This window comes from Chlorocebus sabaeus, chromosome 20 (assembly GCF_047675955.1).
Source record: "Chlorocebus sabaeus isolate Y175 chromosome 20, mChlSab1.0.hap1, whole genome shotgun sequence".
NCBI lineage: Eukaryota > Metazoa > Chordata > Mammalia > Primates > Cercopithecidae > Chlorocebus > Chlorocebus sabaeus.
In genome coordinates, this window is record NC_132923.1 from 83,212,455 (window position 1) to 83,227,961 (window position 15,507).

At 53.4% G+C, this 15,507-nt stretch overlaps 1 protein-coding gene across 2 annotated transcripts in view; it reads left to right on the top strand.

Moving 5' to 3' along the window:
* Positions 1 to 15,507, top strand: part of GLIS1 (GLIS family zinc finger 1) — a 234,547-nt gene that overhangs the window by 144,386 nt on the left and 74,654 nt on the right. For both annotated transcript variants that reach the window (XM_007978689.3, XM_007978692.3), the window contains exon 4: positions 2,286 to 3,168. In XM_007978689.3, coding sequence (XP_007976880.2) covers positions 2,286 to 3,168 — 883 coding nt within the window. The remainder of the gene's footprint in view (positions 1 to 2,285; positions 3,169 to 15,507) is intronic.

The following is a 15,507-nucleotide window of genomic DNA, read 5'->3' on the forward strand; positions in this document are numbered from 1 at the left end:
CCAAAATCCTGGGATTACAGGTATGAGCCACTGCGCCTGACCTGCTTTTATTTTTTTTAAGCCCTATAAAGTTACCACTTTTCCATCAGATCTTTAAGATACTCGGAGCTTTCTGCTGGCAATGGTGGGGGCAGTGTGCCCAGCCCTGGGGAGAGGAGATGCGTGTTTGCTGTCTACCTTGGACTCAAACCTCCTTCTCACTCCCCCAGTGACCACTTAGATTATGGTTCTTGGGAGGGAAGAGGTCGCTAGGTGTAGTTGAGAAACAAACAGAAAAGCCCTTCCCCTTCCCCTTCATTCAGGGGGAGCTTCAGGTCAGTTCAACATAGGAAAAAACACCTGCACTCCAGAGAAGGGGAATGGGGGTTCTGGCCAGGCCTGGCCCCGGCTTGCTGCTGTACGCCTGCGTGCAGGCCTTGCGCCCTCTCAGCCCCTTTCCCACCTGTGTATGATGCGATTGGAGCCCATGCTCTCTGAGGGCCTCCAGACTCTGGCTTTCCCTCTTCCCTCTCCATTCCCCTCCCCTCTACCTCATGACTGGAGCTGGGGACGCTGCAGCTGCAGGGAGCCACAGATAGAGGGGCTGGAGCTGCAAGGCCATCTTGGGAAACCGAGGGACAGGTGATGACCCCACAGCTCTGGCTTCAGAGAGCCCCAAGACAGTAGCGGTAGAACAGCAGTGATAAGAGCTCCCTTTACCCTGCCATCCCCCTCACAGAGGGCTGTCACGGGGCCATCTTACTCGATCTGGCAGCCAGCCTCTAAGGTAGACTTAGCCCCCATTTTACGGGCAAGGAAACTGAGGTTCAGATGGGATGAAGTGGCGTGGGGTGTTCTAGCCAGACTTCAGGCATAGCATCAGGCTTCCTGTTCTGCCTAGCCAGCCAGGGGGGCTTCCTGACTCTCAGCCCCGCCTCACCTTCCTGACCTTTCCCCTTTTCAGAGTGCTCTGGTGACAGGCAGGCCCTGCCGTCCCTCTCTGCACCTTACCTGGTCCCGCCACTCAGAATGGTGGAAGCATCAGTGCAGGAATCCCCTTGCATCCTTTAAGCCTGGCCTCCTGCGCAGTGGCGGAGGGAATGCTCCACATCTGGGAGAGGCCCTCTGGACACCTGTATACCACCTGTGTGGTGAAGACAGTCACCTGGCAAACCGCAGCCATGCCCACATATCCACCCTTGCTCTCATGGGAAGGATCCACCTGATGTCCCAGAGGAGGAGAAAGGCCCAGGATGGCAAAGGACGTTGCCCAAGTTTGCATGGCTGAATGTGGCTGAGCCTGATCTCAAACCCACGTACTCCCATGGGCTGCCCTGCCTGGCCTGCGCCATGGCTTTTCCTCAAAATCGCAGTTTCATGCAGTCACATTGTGAGGTCCTGAATCCCTAGGACCCCTCAGAAGCTTTGCCTCAGTTCCTCTTGACACCCCCACCAGGACTGCACTTCACACTCCCCCATGCACTGACATTAACAGTGGCAAGGCCAGGCTGCTTGGGGCAAAGTGTCATACAATTAGCATTTGTAGAAGTTAAGCTAGATTACAAAAATTAAGAAAGACTTAAGGGACATGTAAGTGGAATTTAATATACCCTGGATCTGGGTGTTCCTCAAAATGCCAGCCTCAGCCTTCTTCCTGGAGAACTCACTAGAAGGCCACGGAGAGGGAGCAGGGAAGCCCCCTGGGAGGCAGGATGGCGTGGCATTCAGGGCGGGGTAGGGGTGCTGAGCTTTGGTAAAAGGATGCAAGGTCCTCCTTCCTGGTGGTCTCACCACATTCACCCTGGAGTGCCTGTTATGACCTTGGCTCCCTGCAGCCTCAACCTCCTGGGCTCAAGCAATCCTGCTACCTCAGCCTGCCAAGTAGCTGGGACTACAGGTGCACAACCCCACACCTGTCTAATTTGTAAATTTTTTTGTAGAGACAGAGTCTCACTATGTAGCCCAGGCTGGTCTTGAACACTCCTGGACTCAAGCAGTCTTCTTGCCTTGACTTCCCAAAGTGCTGGGATTATAGGCATGAGCCATTGTGCCTGGCCTCCTGCCTCTTCTTTGCTTTCCCAGCCCTCCTCTTCCTCTCTCTCTCTCCCCATTTTCCTTTACACTCTGCCTTGTTTTCCAGACAACCAATCTGTAGGGGCTGTTTCTCTGCCTTCAGCCTTCAGCCTCTGTCTCCTGCCCTGGGCTTGTCCATTCCTTGGTCCTCAGCTTCCCTGTCTGCCCCCGCCTGGGCCTTCCCTCTGTGGCATGCCCAGCCTCTCATGACCTCTCTGGCCACTGTCTTCCAGGTCGCCCAGACCCCAGGCCACCTATGTGAACGGCAGCCTCCCAACCACACAACACATCAAACAGGAGTCCCTGCCCAACTACCAAGCCATGGCAGAGGCCCGCACGTCCCTGGCTGCCCACTGTCGGGCCCCGCCGGCCACCTGCCTGCACCCAGACCTGGACCTCCCGGGCCGAAGCCTCACCACCCCTGCGCCTTCCTGCTACCTTCTGGGCAGCGAACCCAGCTCTGGCCCTGGCCCCCAGCCCGAGGCCCACCTCCCTGAGGGCAGCCTGAAGCGCTGCTGCCTCTTGGGCCTACCCCCCACCTCCCCAGCCTCCTCCTCACCCTGTGCCTCCTCCGACGTCACCTCCATCATCCGCTCCTCCCAGATGTCTCTGGTCACCTGTGTAAATGGACTCCGGAGCCCCCCTCTGGCAGGAGACCTGGGGGGCCCTTCCAAGCGGGCCCGGCCTGGCCCTGCATCGACGGACAGCCATGAGGGCAGCTTGCAACTTGAAGCCTGCCGGAAGGCGAGCTTCCTGAAGCAGGAACCCGTGGATGAGTTTTCAGAGCTCTTTGGGCCTCACCAGCAGGACCTGCCGCCCCCCTATCCCCTGTCTCAGTTGCTGCCTGGCCCGAGCCTTGGAGGCCTGGGGCTGGGCCTGGCGGGCAGGGTAGTGGCCGGGCAGCAGGCGTGCCGCTGGGTGGACTGCTGTGCAGCATATGAGCAGCAGGAGGAGCTGGTGCGGCACATCGAGAAGAGCCACATCGACCAGCGCAAGGGCGAGGACTTCACCTGCTTCTGGGCTGGCTGTGTGCGCCGCTACAAGCCCTTCAACGCCCGCTACAAGCTGCTCATCCACATGCGGGTGCACTCGGGCGAGAAGCCCAACAAATGCATGGTGAGTTGCCACTGGCCATCAGGCCTCACCCCAGCCCCTCTGGCACAGCAGCACCCACCCAGTGCCCCAGGAGAGGCCACCTGGGACTCCTTCCTCGGGGCTGACTGAGATCCCTGTGGTCGAGGAGGGAAGGACCCATGCTGTGGATGTAGCCACTGGTGAAGATGGTCACTGCCCCTGTCACTGGAAACTGTGGCAGAGGGGCCCTCATACTCATCAGGTGCCCAGTCCCCCACCCTGAGGCATTAGATATATCTTAGCACGCCACAGGGCCCGGGGCTGTGTGCACGTGCCATTGGAAAAACAGGTGTGGCCACCCTCTTCTTCCATGTGTTTGTGCTCCATGTCCCACCTACTGGTGGCCAGATGAGATGTGGAGAACATGCTCTCCTCCAGCACTGGGCCCTCACCGCCACCCATCCCAGTGAGATTCCCTGGGCCTTCTGGTGCTGCCTACAGCCTTGGCTTCCACCAAGGAACAGTGGGGCCTCACAGGCACCCGGCTGGAGAGCTGCGGGTCCCCAGGGCAGGCTTTGGGCTGGGGCCCAGGATTACTAGCTGAGGCCCTGGGTCGTACCAGCAGCGTTCTTCCTGGAGTTGAGACAGGTTTCTGGCACTAGCATTACGCGTGCATGTGCACGTGCACACACACATGCATGCACGCGCGCACACACACACAAGCGCACGCATATTAACTGTGGGTACCCAGGCCTCCGGCCCTTATGATGGGTCATTTCTGTGGCAGGTCATTTCTGTCCTGTCTGTAGGGGAATAGCTGTGGCAGAGGCTAGGAGCACTCCCTGATACACTCAGCCTAACTGCTGTGCTACCTCCGAGGCCCAGCCAGCCCACCAGAAGAGGCACCTGCCCAGAGCTGGACCTCAGGGTGTGCTTGGTGATGAGAAGCATGGGCCACCAGGGCCACTGCCCAGCCCACCCAGGCATCAGGGCAGCAGCATGGCTGGTGTGCTGGGGCTGGTGCCATAGCCAAAGTCAAGCTGTTTCACACTTGCACATTGACACTGTCATTGGACACCCACTCATGGAGCACTTGGTCTGGGAAGGGGCATAGTGTCCCCACTCAGAGCCCAGGGTGACATTGTAGGGGCCAGGAAGGAGGCAGGACACACTGGCAGTCAGCAGCATAAACTCTGTCCTCCTGTGGGCCCCACCCACCTGTGGAGCTGGGAGCAGGGCATCCGACAGGTTCTGTGTCTGCAGCTTCAGGAGGCTGGATCTTGAAGGAGGAGAAAGAGTTTGCTTTGTAAACAAGTGAGCAGCAGTGAATGGCCTGTGCCGAGGGGAGGCAGGAGGAGGGAGCTTGTGGTTAGCATTCTGGTGTGTGGAGCAGTGGTAGGGAGAGTGCATTGGATAGGCTGAGACTTTGACTTTATCTTGTGCCTTTGGGCTGACAGGATGCTGGAGGAGGCTTGGTGGCTGGGCCAGCCCCTAGCGATGCCCTGGCTTGTTTGGGGGTCCTGTGACACATGACCCTGCCTAGAAGGAGTTGACCAACAGACAGCACGCAGGCCAGGCTAGGGCTGCTGGGAACCAGCTGGGCCCCTATCTCTCCCCGAGACCCTGGAGCTGACAGCTGCTGAGCCACAGTTCTCCTTCACAGATTCTCTCTTATGGGTGAGCCCATGGGTGCCTGTGGGGGCCTAGGTGGAGGCTCTGTGATCCGAAGGAACCTTGACAAGACCCCATAGGACACTGGCTTACACCTGGATTCTGTCTGTGGTTAGTGGTCTTCTTACAGTGGGGCCTCTGTGTGGAATCACGGCATCCAGAAGAGTATCTGTGTTGGACATGCGGGAGCTTGGAGAGGATCTAGGCCTTCCCCGTCCACTTTCTAGCTTGGGAAGCAGGGCCCAGCGACGGGTCAGAGGGGCCCGGGTTACTCAGTGCAGACTCAGGGTCTTTCTCTCTGGGGCCAGGCTGCCAGGATCTCACTTGATTCCACAGACTTCACAGGACCCTGGCTTATACTGGCCGAGGCCTGACTCTGGGGACCCAGACTTGGACCTGCCATGGTCCTTGCCCTGGGGACATTCATGCTCAGAGATGGGTGGGAGATGAGTGGCAGGTCCTGGGATGGAGTTTGCATAGGCCCAGGGAAGGAAGGCCCAGAAGGACTTCATGGAGGAGGTGATATCAAGCTATGTCTACACTCATCTATCAGTATTAATCCTTACAAGTCCTGTAAAACCAAAGGTTTTTACAGATAAGAAACAAAGGTTGGGTGGGGTCTGGCTGGCCTTCCACTTGCTCCCATGAGAACACTTGGTCTTGCCTCTTCCAGGGTTTAGGATTGTGGTGATGATAATACCGGAAAGCAGCTTCCAAGTGCAGACTGTGAACTGGGGCTATTCTAAGTGACAACTCCACCTGGTCCTCAGCACAACGCTGTGGGGGTAGATGCTGTGAACCCCCGTTTTACAGATGAGGAAACTGAGGCTCAGGAAGATTACATAATTTGCCCCAGGTCACACAGCTAGTTGGAAACAATAACAGTTATAATAAGAATAGAGGCTAAGAATGATAATGGCAATAAAAATGACTTGCTCAGGGTTACACAGTTAGTAACCATTGGAATGGGACTCGAGCCTGCATCTTTCTAAACTGCAATGCTCTTGTTTGTGTAGATCTGCTAAACTGACTATTCTCTGGACTCTTATGGCCGGCCCCGCTAGGTGTCACCATCTGGAGACAGCAGCAGTGATCTGGGCTTCGGAGGCCTGTCAGAGCCTCCCCTGGATTCCTCTTGCCTGCGGTGGGGTGGGCGTGCTCCCCCTCCTCCATGATGCTAGTACAGTGGGTAACCCAGGGGAAGGGGTGGGCCTCAACCAGCACCCAGATAAGTAAAATCTCCCTTCCCTATAAAATTATTAATTTTTCATGACAGGCCTCTGCTACCATGCACTGTAATAGACAAAGGAATTTTGGACCCAGAGCCTCTGGAGAACAGGAAATAGATGAGACATTTTGATTGAAGAGTAAATGGCCCACTAAAATAGCAGTTAATCCTTTTATTATCTTTCCAGCAGCCGTTTCCACAGTTCTTTCATGAGGTAAGCCTCCCCCACCCCTTCTGACTGGAACACTCCCATTCTCGCAGCTGGCTTACATTTAGCCAACAGAGCCTCTGCCCCTGCACCAGGCAGGCCTCAATGTGCTGAGAGGAGCCCTGCTCCCCTCTGCCTGAGCATCTTAGTCCTTAGGCCAGGCCTGGGACTAGGGACTTGCTGGACCCCCAGGGTCAATGGCACCATCCATCCCCCAACCTGCCCTCTGCACGGCCCGTCCACACTGTCCAGAGGAAGCTCCCTAATCTTTTTGCAATATCCTGTTATGTTTCTTACATTGCCCGAGTTGTCTCAGCCTTATTAAATGTGAGGCTTCGTCTGTGTTATGATAACAAGGTTACGCGTCCAACCCAAATACTGACGCGACGCCTCCAAGACGTTAACTTTGAACAGATTAATTTCATGCTTTCTTAGGTTGGTTCTCCCAGACGGCCGGAATTCTGATTGTCTGCAACTGCAGAAATTAGCAGACTGTAGCTTGCCTTTCTCCACATCAAGGAGAGTGGCAGAGTGAAAAAGGAAGTCATGACAATGCCCTTCTCTACCTTGGGTTTTATAAAACAACATAGGCATGAGAAGAGTCCTTTACTTTAGTGAGGAGTTTTACCAAAGCTGTGAGCGCAGTCCGGAAGGCATGTGCAGAGGTGAAAAGCCCAGGTCTGGAGTCACACAGACCTGGGGCCCAGCCTGGTTTAGTCACTTGGCAGCTGTGTGGCCTCGTGCTGGTGACTTATCCTTTCTGAACTACAGCATATTTGATTGTAAAATGGAGCAATAATAGTACTTGCCTTTTAGGGTTGTTGTGATTAGGGATAAAAGAGATGATGTAAGGGAAGGTGCTTGCCATCACACTCCAGCATTGATCTCAGGTGATGTATACAGTCGCCCTGGGGCTCAGGGCAGGGTTATTTACAGCTGATTTATAGATGAAGAAACTGTGGCTCAAAAGAGCCAGTCAATGGATGGCAGAGCCTGGACTTGAGACTCTGTAGCAGTCTCTGCTGTCAGTAGGGTGGGCAGGGCAGTATGTGGGCCGTTGCTCCAGGCAGGGCAGGCACTCTGTGCTTGCCTTTTGATATCTGCCAGGGATCTCTGATTCTTTGCATCTTGTTCATTGGCAGTCGTTTGCAGATCACCTGCTCTGAGTCAGACAGTGTCTGCGCAGGGGGCCTGGAGCTAGGCTGAGGCAGCTGGACCTGTGGCCCAGGAGGCCCATGCGTGTCCTCCCAGTCCTCATGAGCTGCTGGAGTCTTGGGCTGGGTTTTCATCCTGCCCAGCTTCCTCTGGCCACTGCAGCTGCACTGGCCACTGGTCTCCACTCCTTACACCCCTCTCCACTGTTTGCCAGTCTGTCCCAGGTGCCTTTGAATCTAGGGCCAGAGAAATCGATCTGGTTGAAAGCTGAGTATTATGGATTGGCCTTAACTAGCCAGGGAACTGAGAACACAAGCCACCTGGTTGGATCTGCTGGGAGGGCCTTGCCCTCCTAGCCTGGGCCAAACTTGAGGTCATTCCCCAGAGTGCTGGGGCTTCTGGCTTTCCCTTTTGCCTTGCCCCAAACCTTTACCCCTCCTCCCCCAACCCCTGAGAAACAAAATCCTGGGTGCTGGGAGGGGCGAGGGAGCTAAAGGGAGTTGCTCCTTACTGAGATTCAGCGATTGTTTTATCCTGGCTCAATGCTAGCCGTTCCCTGTCTGTTGTTTTGACCACCTAGCTGGGCATGGTGGTACATGCCTGTTGTCCCAGCTATGTGGGAGGCTGAGGCAGGAGGATCACTTGGGCCAGGGAGTTTGAGGCTATACTGAGCTATGATCACACCACTGCGCTCCAGCCTGGGTGACAGAGTATGACCCTGTCTCAAAAACAAAAGCCTCTGAGGCCCAGAGAGGCCAAATCACTTTCCAAGATCACACAGTCTGCCACGTGGCAGGAGGTAGATACCAGCCATATCTGCTGACCTGCCCACCCAGTGTTAACTGGAGAGAGGTTTGACTGGGATTCTGGGCTCATATGCCATGGAATAGCCTGAGGGAAAAGAGAATTAATATATTCTGAGACATACCATGTCCAACCATGAATTACCATGCCCAGTTTACAGAAGAAGAAACTGTATATTTTTGAAGTTCGCAGGCAAAATGGCTTGCTCTGCATGACCTGCCTCAGATGTACGATCTGCCTCAGTTGTATGACCTCCCTGGCCCATTCTAATGGGTCACACTGCCTTCTACCCGTCCACCTTTGCCGAGCCTCTTCCTTCAGAAGAACAGAGCCACCTCTGTGCTTTTCAAATCACAGTGGGTGGAGTCCCTGTGCATCTGCTGCCCTCTGCCCCCTGCCCAACATCTTGAGACCAGCCCTATGGGCTTGAGCATTTTAAAGCCAGCAGACAGCCCTGACTCGTTGCAACATCTGAAGCTCATCCCAGGGATTACCCAGGACCCTGAAATGGATGAGTGGCAGGTCGACCAGTTCATCTCATCGCATATAGACAGAGAACAGGGAGGACAGACCCAGAGAGGCTGGTCAGGGGCCCAGGACTGCACAGCAAGTGTGCATCAGTGGGCAGGGAAGGTTCCCTGAATGGGCTGATAACCAAAAGTCGGAGAAGGTTTAGGCTGTGGGAAAGTGACCCTCCAATTAGGAAAGAATCATCCCGCGAAACACTTGCCTTGCTTTGGTGTGCCAGGCCTCGTGCTAGGAGCTGGGGGTGCGGAGATGAAGATGTTGTGATGTGAGACTTCTGGCATTGTGGGAAGAACACTGCTTTTGAGCCTTGTGGTATTATTGCTGGATGATGGAGGGAGGGAGGGGAGCCAGGAGCTGAGGTTTTGCAGCCTGGCTTTATAAGCTTGGCCAGGTTGATCAAGTGGGACGGGATCATTATTGAGACGCTTGTCGGGTGATTTTCAGTTTATGTAGTGCTTCCACATGCATGATCTCAGCCCTCAAAATATTCATGGAGACTGGAATTATGATCCCCATTTTACAGGTGGGGTAAGGACAGTCCACTTCTGGCCCCAGTTCAGGTCCAAATGCATGGTGGAGTCAGATTTAAACCCAGGTCTCAGTCTAACTCCAGAGACTGTGTGCTAGCCACGACCCCAGGCCACCTCCCAGGCATAGAATCATCAGTCTGTTTACAAATATTGAGAGAATATCCAGATCTGAAACTCATTCAGCAAGCTGTCACTGAGTACCTGCTGTGTGCCCCCTGGCTGGGCCCTGGGGGTCACAGAAAGGAATCAAATCCTGTCTGGTCTCAAGGATCCCTCAGCCAAGTGGGGAAGTTAATGGATATTGCATGTAACTATTTTTCTCAAAAAGCCAGCACCCCAGTCACCTTGAGAGCCTGTTGCCTGCTGACTTGATGGGTCCTTTGTTCTGTCTTGGAGTAGAGAACACCTCATGGGTTGAAAAGTAAAACATTTCACTCTCTTTAGAATAAATAAGTCACCTGGAAACAAGCTCCCTTCCTGGAGGCTGGGGTTTCTGGTCAAATCAAAAAGCTGCGAAATGGAACATGTTTTAAAATCCTTGCCCTGGAGAATCCTGCTGTAAATGAGCCCAAAGAGGCCAAGTGGTCCCACCCACTCAAGCCGCCAAGTCTATCCTCAACTCACCTCAACTCAATCCAGGACTGCATGGGTCTGGGAAGGAGAACTGTTTTGGGCAAAGACAGCTTGCAAGTTGGGATCCAGAAGTGTCCTCGTTAATGATCCTTCCTGGGATCATGTCACTTCTCATGTCTACACTCATTATTAAGTGGGGAAGCTGAAGCCCAGAGAGCAGCCACCATGGCCCTGTGTCATTCAGTACATTAACAGCAGCCCAGGGATGCCTGCTTTATTTCTTCCTGCCCTGAAGCTTCCTCTCCTCCTGAATTCCTAAAGCGTCTTTGCATTCTCCAGGTTCTGTAAATCCTTTGCGTCTTGGCTTTTGCTGATTCCTCTGTCTAGAATGCCTTTCCTAGCCTGGCAAACTCCTATACATCCTTGACAACCCAGTTCAGTGCTCCCTCCTTAGCTCGCCCTTTCTCTGTGCCTCCTGTTCTCCCAGCATGTGTTGCGCTGTGTGTAACACTGGATTCTAACATGGCCAAGTGTCTGGGGGGACCACATGCCCTTTAGTGCCTGGCCTGGCCTTTGTTGTAGAGGAGCTGAGTCCCCTACCTAGGACAGAGGCTCTGCCCTGTGATTATCTGTTCTCTCTGTTCCAAGGCTGTGTGAGATTGCCTGGACTCTGTCCTACTGAGTAGTTTCCTATGAAGTCACAACATTGGTGGAACCTTAAAGATTGTCATGTCTACCCCCTAATCTGGTGCTTGAAGTTTTTCTGCAAGAAAGCCTGAATTTGAAATCTAGCTTTGCCACCCCTCAGCCTGTGATTGTATAGAAGTATAACTTGACTTCTATAAGCCTCGGTTTTCTTACCTATGAAATTGGGGTAATAGGACTGTTGTGAGGCTTTGATGAGAAACTAGACAATGGCACACAGTAAGTATCAAAATGGTAATAGCTGTTCTAGACAATTTGCATTTGCAAAAGAGAAAAGGGAAAGTCTAAAATGGATAGTGGCTGTTCTGTCATGAATGTCCCCAAAGAAACAGAAAAGGCTGTTGGAAGTCCCACCTCTTCCATGGGCTGGCTCTGTGACCTTGGATGCGTCGCTTGGCTGTGCTGAGCCTCAGTTTCCTGTGCTGTGAAATGCGATAGTGCCTAGCAGTCAGAGGCTGCAGTAGACTGTGTTTAATAGGGGCCTAACAGATGCCAATGCCCTTTCTTCTATTGAGCCTAAGGTTTAGCTCCACAGATCTTGGCTTACATTGGGATGCTTTTCTTCCTCCCCTGTTTTGGAAAAGCAAACCCAGGGGGCTTGGGCTTAGCAAGGAGAGGCTTCCTGGAAGCCAGTGTCCTTCTAGTTCTCTGGTCTTGCAATTAGGTCAGAACCTTGTCCCCCACCAGCCACTGTGCAGAGGGGAGACTGAGTCCCCAGATGGAAATAATATGCCTGGGGAAGGACAAGAGGGACTGGAGATAGATGGAGTTGGAGACTCATCCCAGCTCTGCTGCTCACTAGCTGTGCAGCCTTGAACAAAACACTTCACTCCCAAGTCTGTTTTTGCATCTGTAAGATGGGAGCTGTGATGCTCACCCCCGAAGTGTCTGTAGGGTGGAGGGGCTGTGCTCTGCGACTGCAGAGTGCTCTGCAGACGGGCGTTGTTGCCCTGGTCAGGGCTGCTGGGCTCAAGCTGAGTCTCTGACTCCCAGTCCAGTACTCCTGCCTGTAGCCGGGCCTCTGAGTGCAGAGAGGTCACGTTCACCGGTGTGTTCCTCCTGGTTAGGTTCCCATCGGGAATGGAACTGGTTGGTTATGTGCTCCCCAAATGTAGTTCCTGGCCTTGAGGCCTCAGCCTGCAGCTTTGCTGGATGCCCTCCTTCCCTGCTCCACAGCCCACCCCTACCTCACTTCCACCTCTGTCCCCACCCTGCCCTGGTTCACCCCCATTCCCCATCCCCCATTTCTACTTATCTCCATCCCTGAGCCCCCACCCCTTTCCCTTCTTATGTAAATTCTGAGCCAGGGTGGACCAACGGCTAAACACACAGGACAAATCAAATCCTGCCTGGTCTCAAGGAGCCCTCAGCCAAGTGGGGAAGTTAATGGATATTGCATGTAATTATTTTTCTCAAAAAGCCAGCACCCCAGTCACCTTGAGAGCCTGTTGCCTGCTGACTTGATGGGAACTAAGGTTCAAATCCCTTACTCTGCCCTTAACCAGCTGTGAGACCTCAAAACAAGTCATGTGACTTCTCTGAGCCTTGGTTTCCTGTCTGCGTGGAGGGGAGAGTGTTGTGAGAACTAGATGAGATCATATATATGTAGCACTTACCTCGTGCCTGGCGCATATTCGATGCTTGAAAACAGGAGCCCTTGTTCCTTCCCGCGTCTCCCCATTTTTTGAAGTCATTAGTCCCAAGCTCTCACAGGGCAGAGAATTCCCAGGAGCACCAAACTTGAGGGAACAGGAGTGCTGGCCAAGTTTTATGAGCTCAACATTGCTTTATGGAATATGAAAAAAAAAAAATTAAGGATAAAAAAACACAACTATTTGAATTGAATTTAAACTACTAAAGAAAAAAACTTTTGAACTTAATGTAAATGGAATTGAAACGGTTGTCTTATTGGAGTGAAAACGTCAGATAAAATCAACAGTGACTCTAAGAAGGTGTCCAGACCATGTTTTCTGAAAGGGCCATCCTGGAAATGGCAAACTTCGTAATTGAGCGTTTCTAGGCTCTGTCTCTGCTGGACAACAGATGGGGTGACCAGAGCTGGCTTCGTGCGCTCACTTGGATGGCTGCAGCTGCAGACCTCAGCATCCTGTTCTCGTCTGTTAAATGGGTGATGGGCCAGGTAACCCCTAAGGTCTTGGTCACCCTGGACACACCAAGACCCAAATGCTCAGGAGAAGGGGCCCTTCTTTAGAGTCCTTCCTTAACTGTGCCCCTCCCTTGGGAGACAGCCTTGGGCTAATCTGTATTGTCCACCCTCACCTGGCCACCAACCTTTCAACACAGCTTAACGCCCCCCTGTGCCAAGTTCAGTGCTCGAAGCAAGGGGTACAGTGTCAAAGGAAGAATGGTCTGGTGGCAAAGGAATTAACCAAATGCCTTCGACACAGAGGAGGGAGAAGGCTTTCCCCAGGATGTCGCGAGAGCTGGGCTCTGACAGGTGAGTGGGCACTTTCCAGGTGTAGACCATGAGAAGACACATTGCAGGGAAAGGAAACAGCACATGTGAAGGTTTTGAGATGTGATAGTCTTGACCTTGTGGGGAGCACAGGTGTCCTTTTGGTCTTGAAGTAACTTACCTGCATGGGAGCTGAGGGCAGAAACATTGGAATTGGGTCTCAAAGGGCCTCAAGGTCTAGTGTAAGGAAATTGGACTGTACCCTGAGGGAGTGGAGAGAGTCTCAGAAGAGTTGTACATAGGACTGTGATATGGGCAGAGGTAACATTTAGTGTTGCTAGTCTGGTGGGCACATGGCCATTGGCAGATGAGGACATTGGGGCCTGGGAAAGGCAGTCCATACAAATCTGGAACCTTCTTCCACAGATCCACCAGCGTCGGACCGTGCACCCAGACTTGCCAACACCTGGGCACCCATGGGCCTGGCCAGGTCAGCCCAGTGTGTCGTGCTGGGGCACAGTGTCTGCACGTGGTTGGGTAATGGAGCTCGGTCCTCCTTTGGAAACTGCCTCCAGCACATTTGCCAGTGGGAAATGGGAAAGGCATATCCCATAATGTGGTTCCGTAAAGTTTGCACAACTGTTCTTTGTTTTCCACCCGTCCCCACAATAAATCTTCCTCCACTGCCAGGAGTGGGGCCTCTGTGGTCTGTAAGTGATTAAGGCACCGACTTTCCTGGCCCCTCCTCCTCGCAATACTTTCTTGTGACGTGGGTAATGATAAAATGAGAATCTGTCACCGAGATTCTGTTGCCTTGCAAGTAGCAATTTCCAAATGGCTGGGAGGTGGCCTCCTGTTAGAAGGCAGCCTGCTCTTGCCCCCTCTCTATAGCCACCTCCCCTTAATAGGTCCTGCCGTGTTGGGGCATAAGCTCAGACAGCAGACGGACAATGTGGTACTGGGCAGTACATTTCCTGGGGATGGGGCAATGGGACCGGAGGTCTCTGCAGGACTCTGCATTCTGGGGGGCAAGACTGGGAGATACGCTGGGCACAGAGCACCCAGTGAGTGTCTGTTCAACTGATGCACCATCTAGCAGCCCCTTTGTTTCATCAGATCCCCAAGCCATAGAGTTTTCAAGCCAAAAGTAACATTTATATCTTCCTGGGGAACAGTCAGGCCCTGGGCAGGGCCCTGGGCTGCAGAGTTTTGATGGATAGCTCCTGTGCTCAGGGAAGGCGGGGCAGTGGCTGGATTGCTCTTTCACAGTGGGGTCACTGAAATCCACAGAGTGGAAGCTACTTGGCCAGTGTTACATCTGCGCCTCCAGCTCAGGTCCTGGCTCTGCCCCATGATCTTCCCGCTGTCCCTAGTTGCCTTCCATATTTAAATATGAGTGTATGCTTCTCAGCATCTGAACCCCAAGTTTTAGGAGCCAGTTTCACTTACGGAGTCATTTCTGATCAGGCTGAGTTGCCAGTGAACATGACAGTGATTGGAGCTTAAGAGAGTTTGGCCACAGGCAGAAAAAATGAGTAAACAGTGCTTCAGATACTTCCTTACGATCCCCAGCACCCCCTCTACCTGCTCCCCTCCTTCCTTTCCACAGGAGTCCAGGACAACAGAAGGTACCTCAGCTAGGCCACACGGCCAACTGCCTGGATCTTCACATTTGCTGTTTGCAGATGTGGAAACTGAGGCCTGTAGAGAGGATGTGGCTCACTGGAAATTGCAGAGCAAAAGAGGCAAGCTCAGCATCCCCCCTCCCAGCCAGTGTCCTGCCCCCTAGACTCGACAGTCTGCTGAGTACGTCATGTGTGCTAGGTCCTGCGGTGAGCACTTGCATGTGTCGCCTCCCAGATTCTGAAGAACACTGGCTCTTGTCGTGTGCACTGGGGAGGAAATTTCCCAGGTTCAGCAGCTCCTCTGATGCCCCTCCCAACCCCTGTGACACCCTTTGACAGATGGGGCCTTGAGACCCAGGGCGGAAAGATGACCTGCTGGAGGTCACACAGCAGGAGATGGTTGGCGGTGTGTGTAGACCTCACGTGTCAAAATCACCTTCCCTCCTGGCAGGGTCTGATTCACAAAGAGCTGCTGGGCAGGCTCTAGGGAGACTTTAACCAGTGGTGGGTTTCAAACGTCACACCTTCTTAGTGCATTGGGAAGGTGTGATGACTGATTGCCGTGGGTGTTAGGGCCAGAGGAAGCCTGGCTTGTGCAAAGACCCACACAGGCATGCACCAGTGCCAGCTCTTTGCTTCTACTGCCTGGCTCTGCCAACCTCCTTTCTTCATTTGCATGGAGCCACCTGACCCTGGGGCCTTAGTTCCTCTGTGTGTGATTAGGACTTGGATTAGATGAAGTTGGAAGCCCTCCTAGGTCTCCTGACCCTGATAAGTAGAGACAGTCTAAGTAGAGACAGTGCAGGCCATTGTCTGTGGTTCTGGACAAGTCATCCCGCCCCTTTGAGGCCTCAGTTTTCTCATCTATAAAATGGAAGACCTGGACTCCATTGACCTCCATCCTTTGAGCTCAGACATTCAGATGTCCATAGTTACCT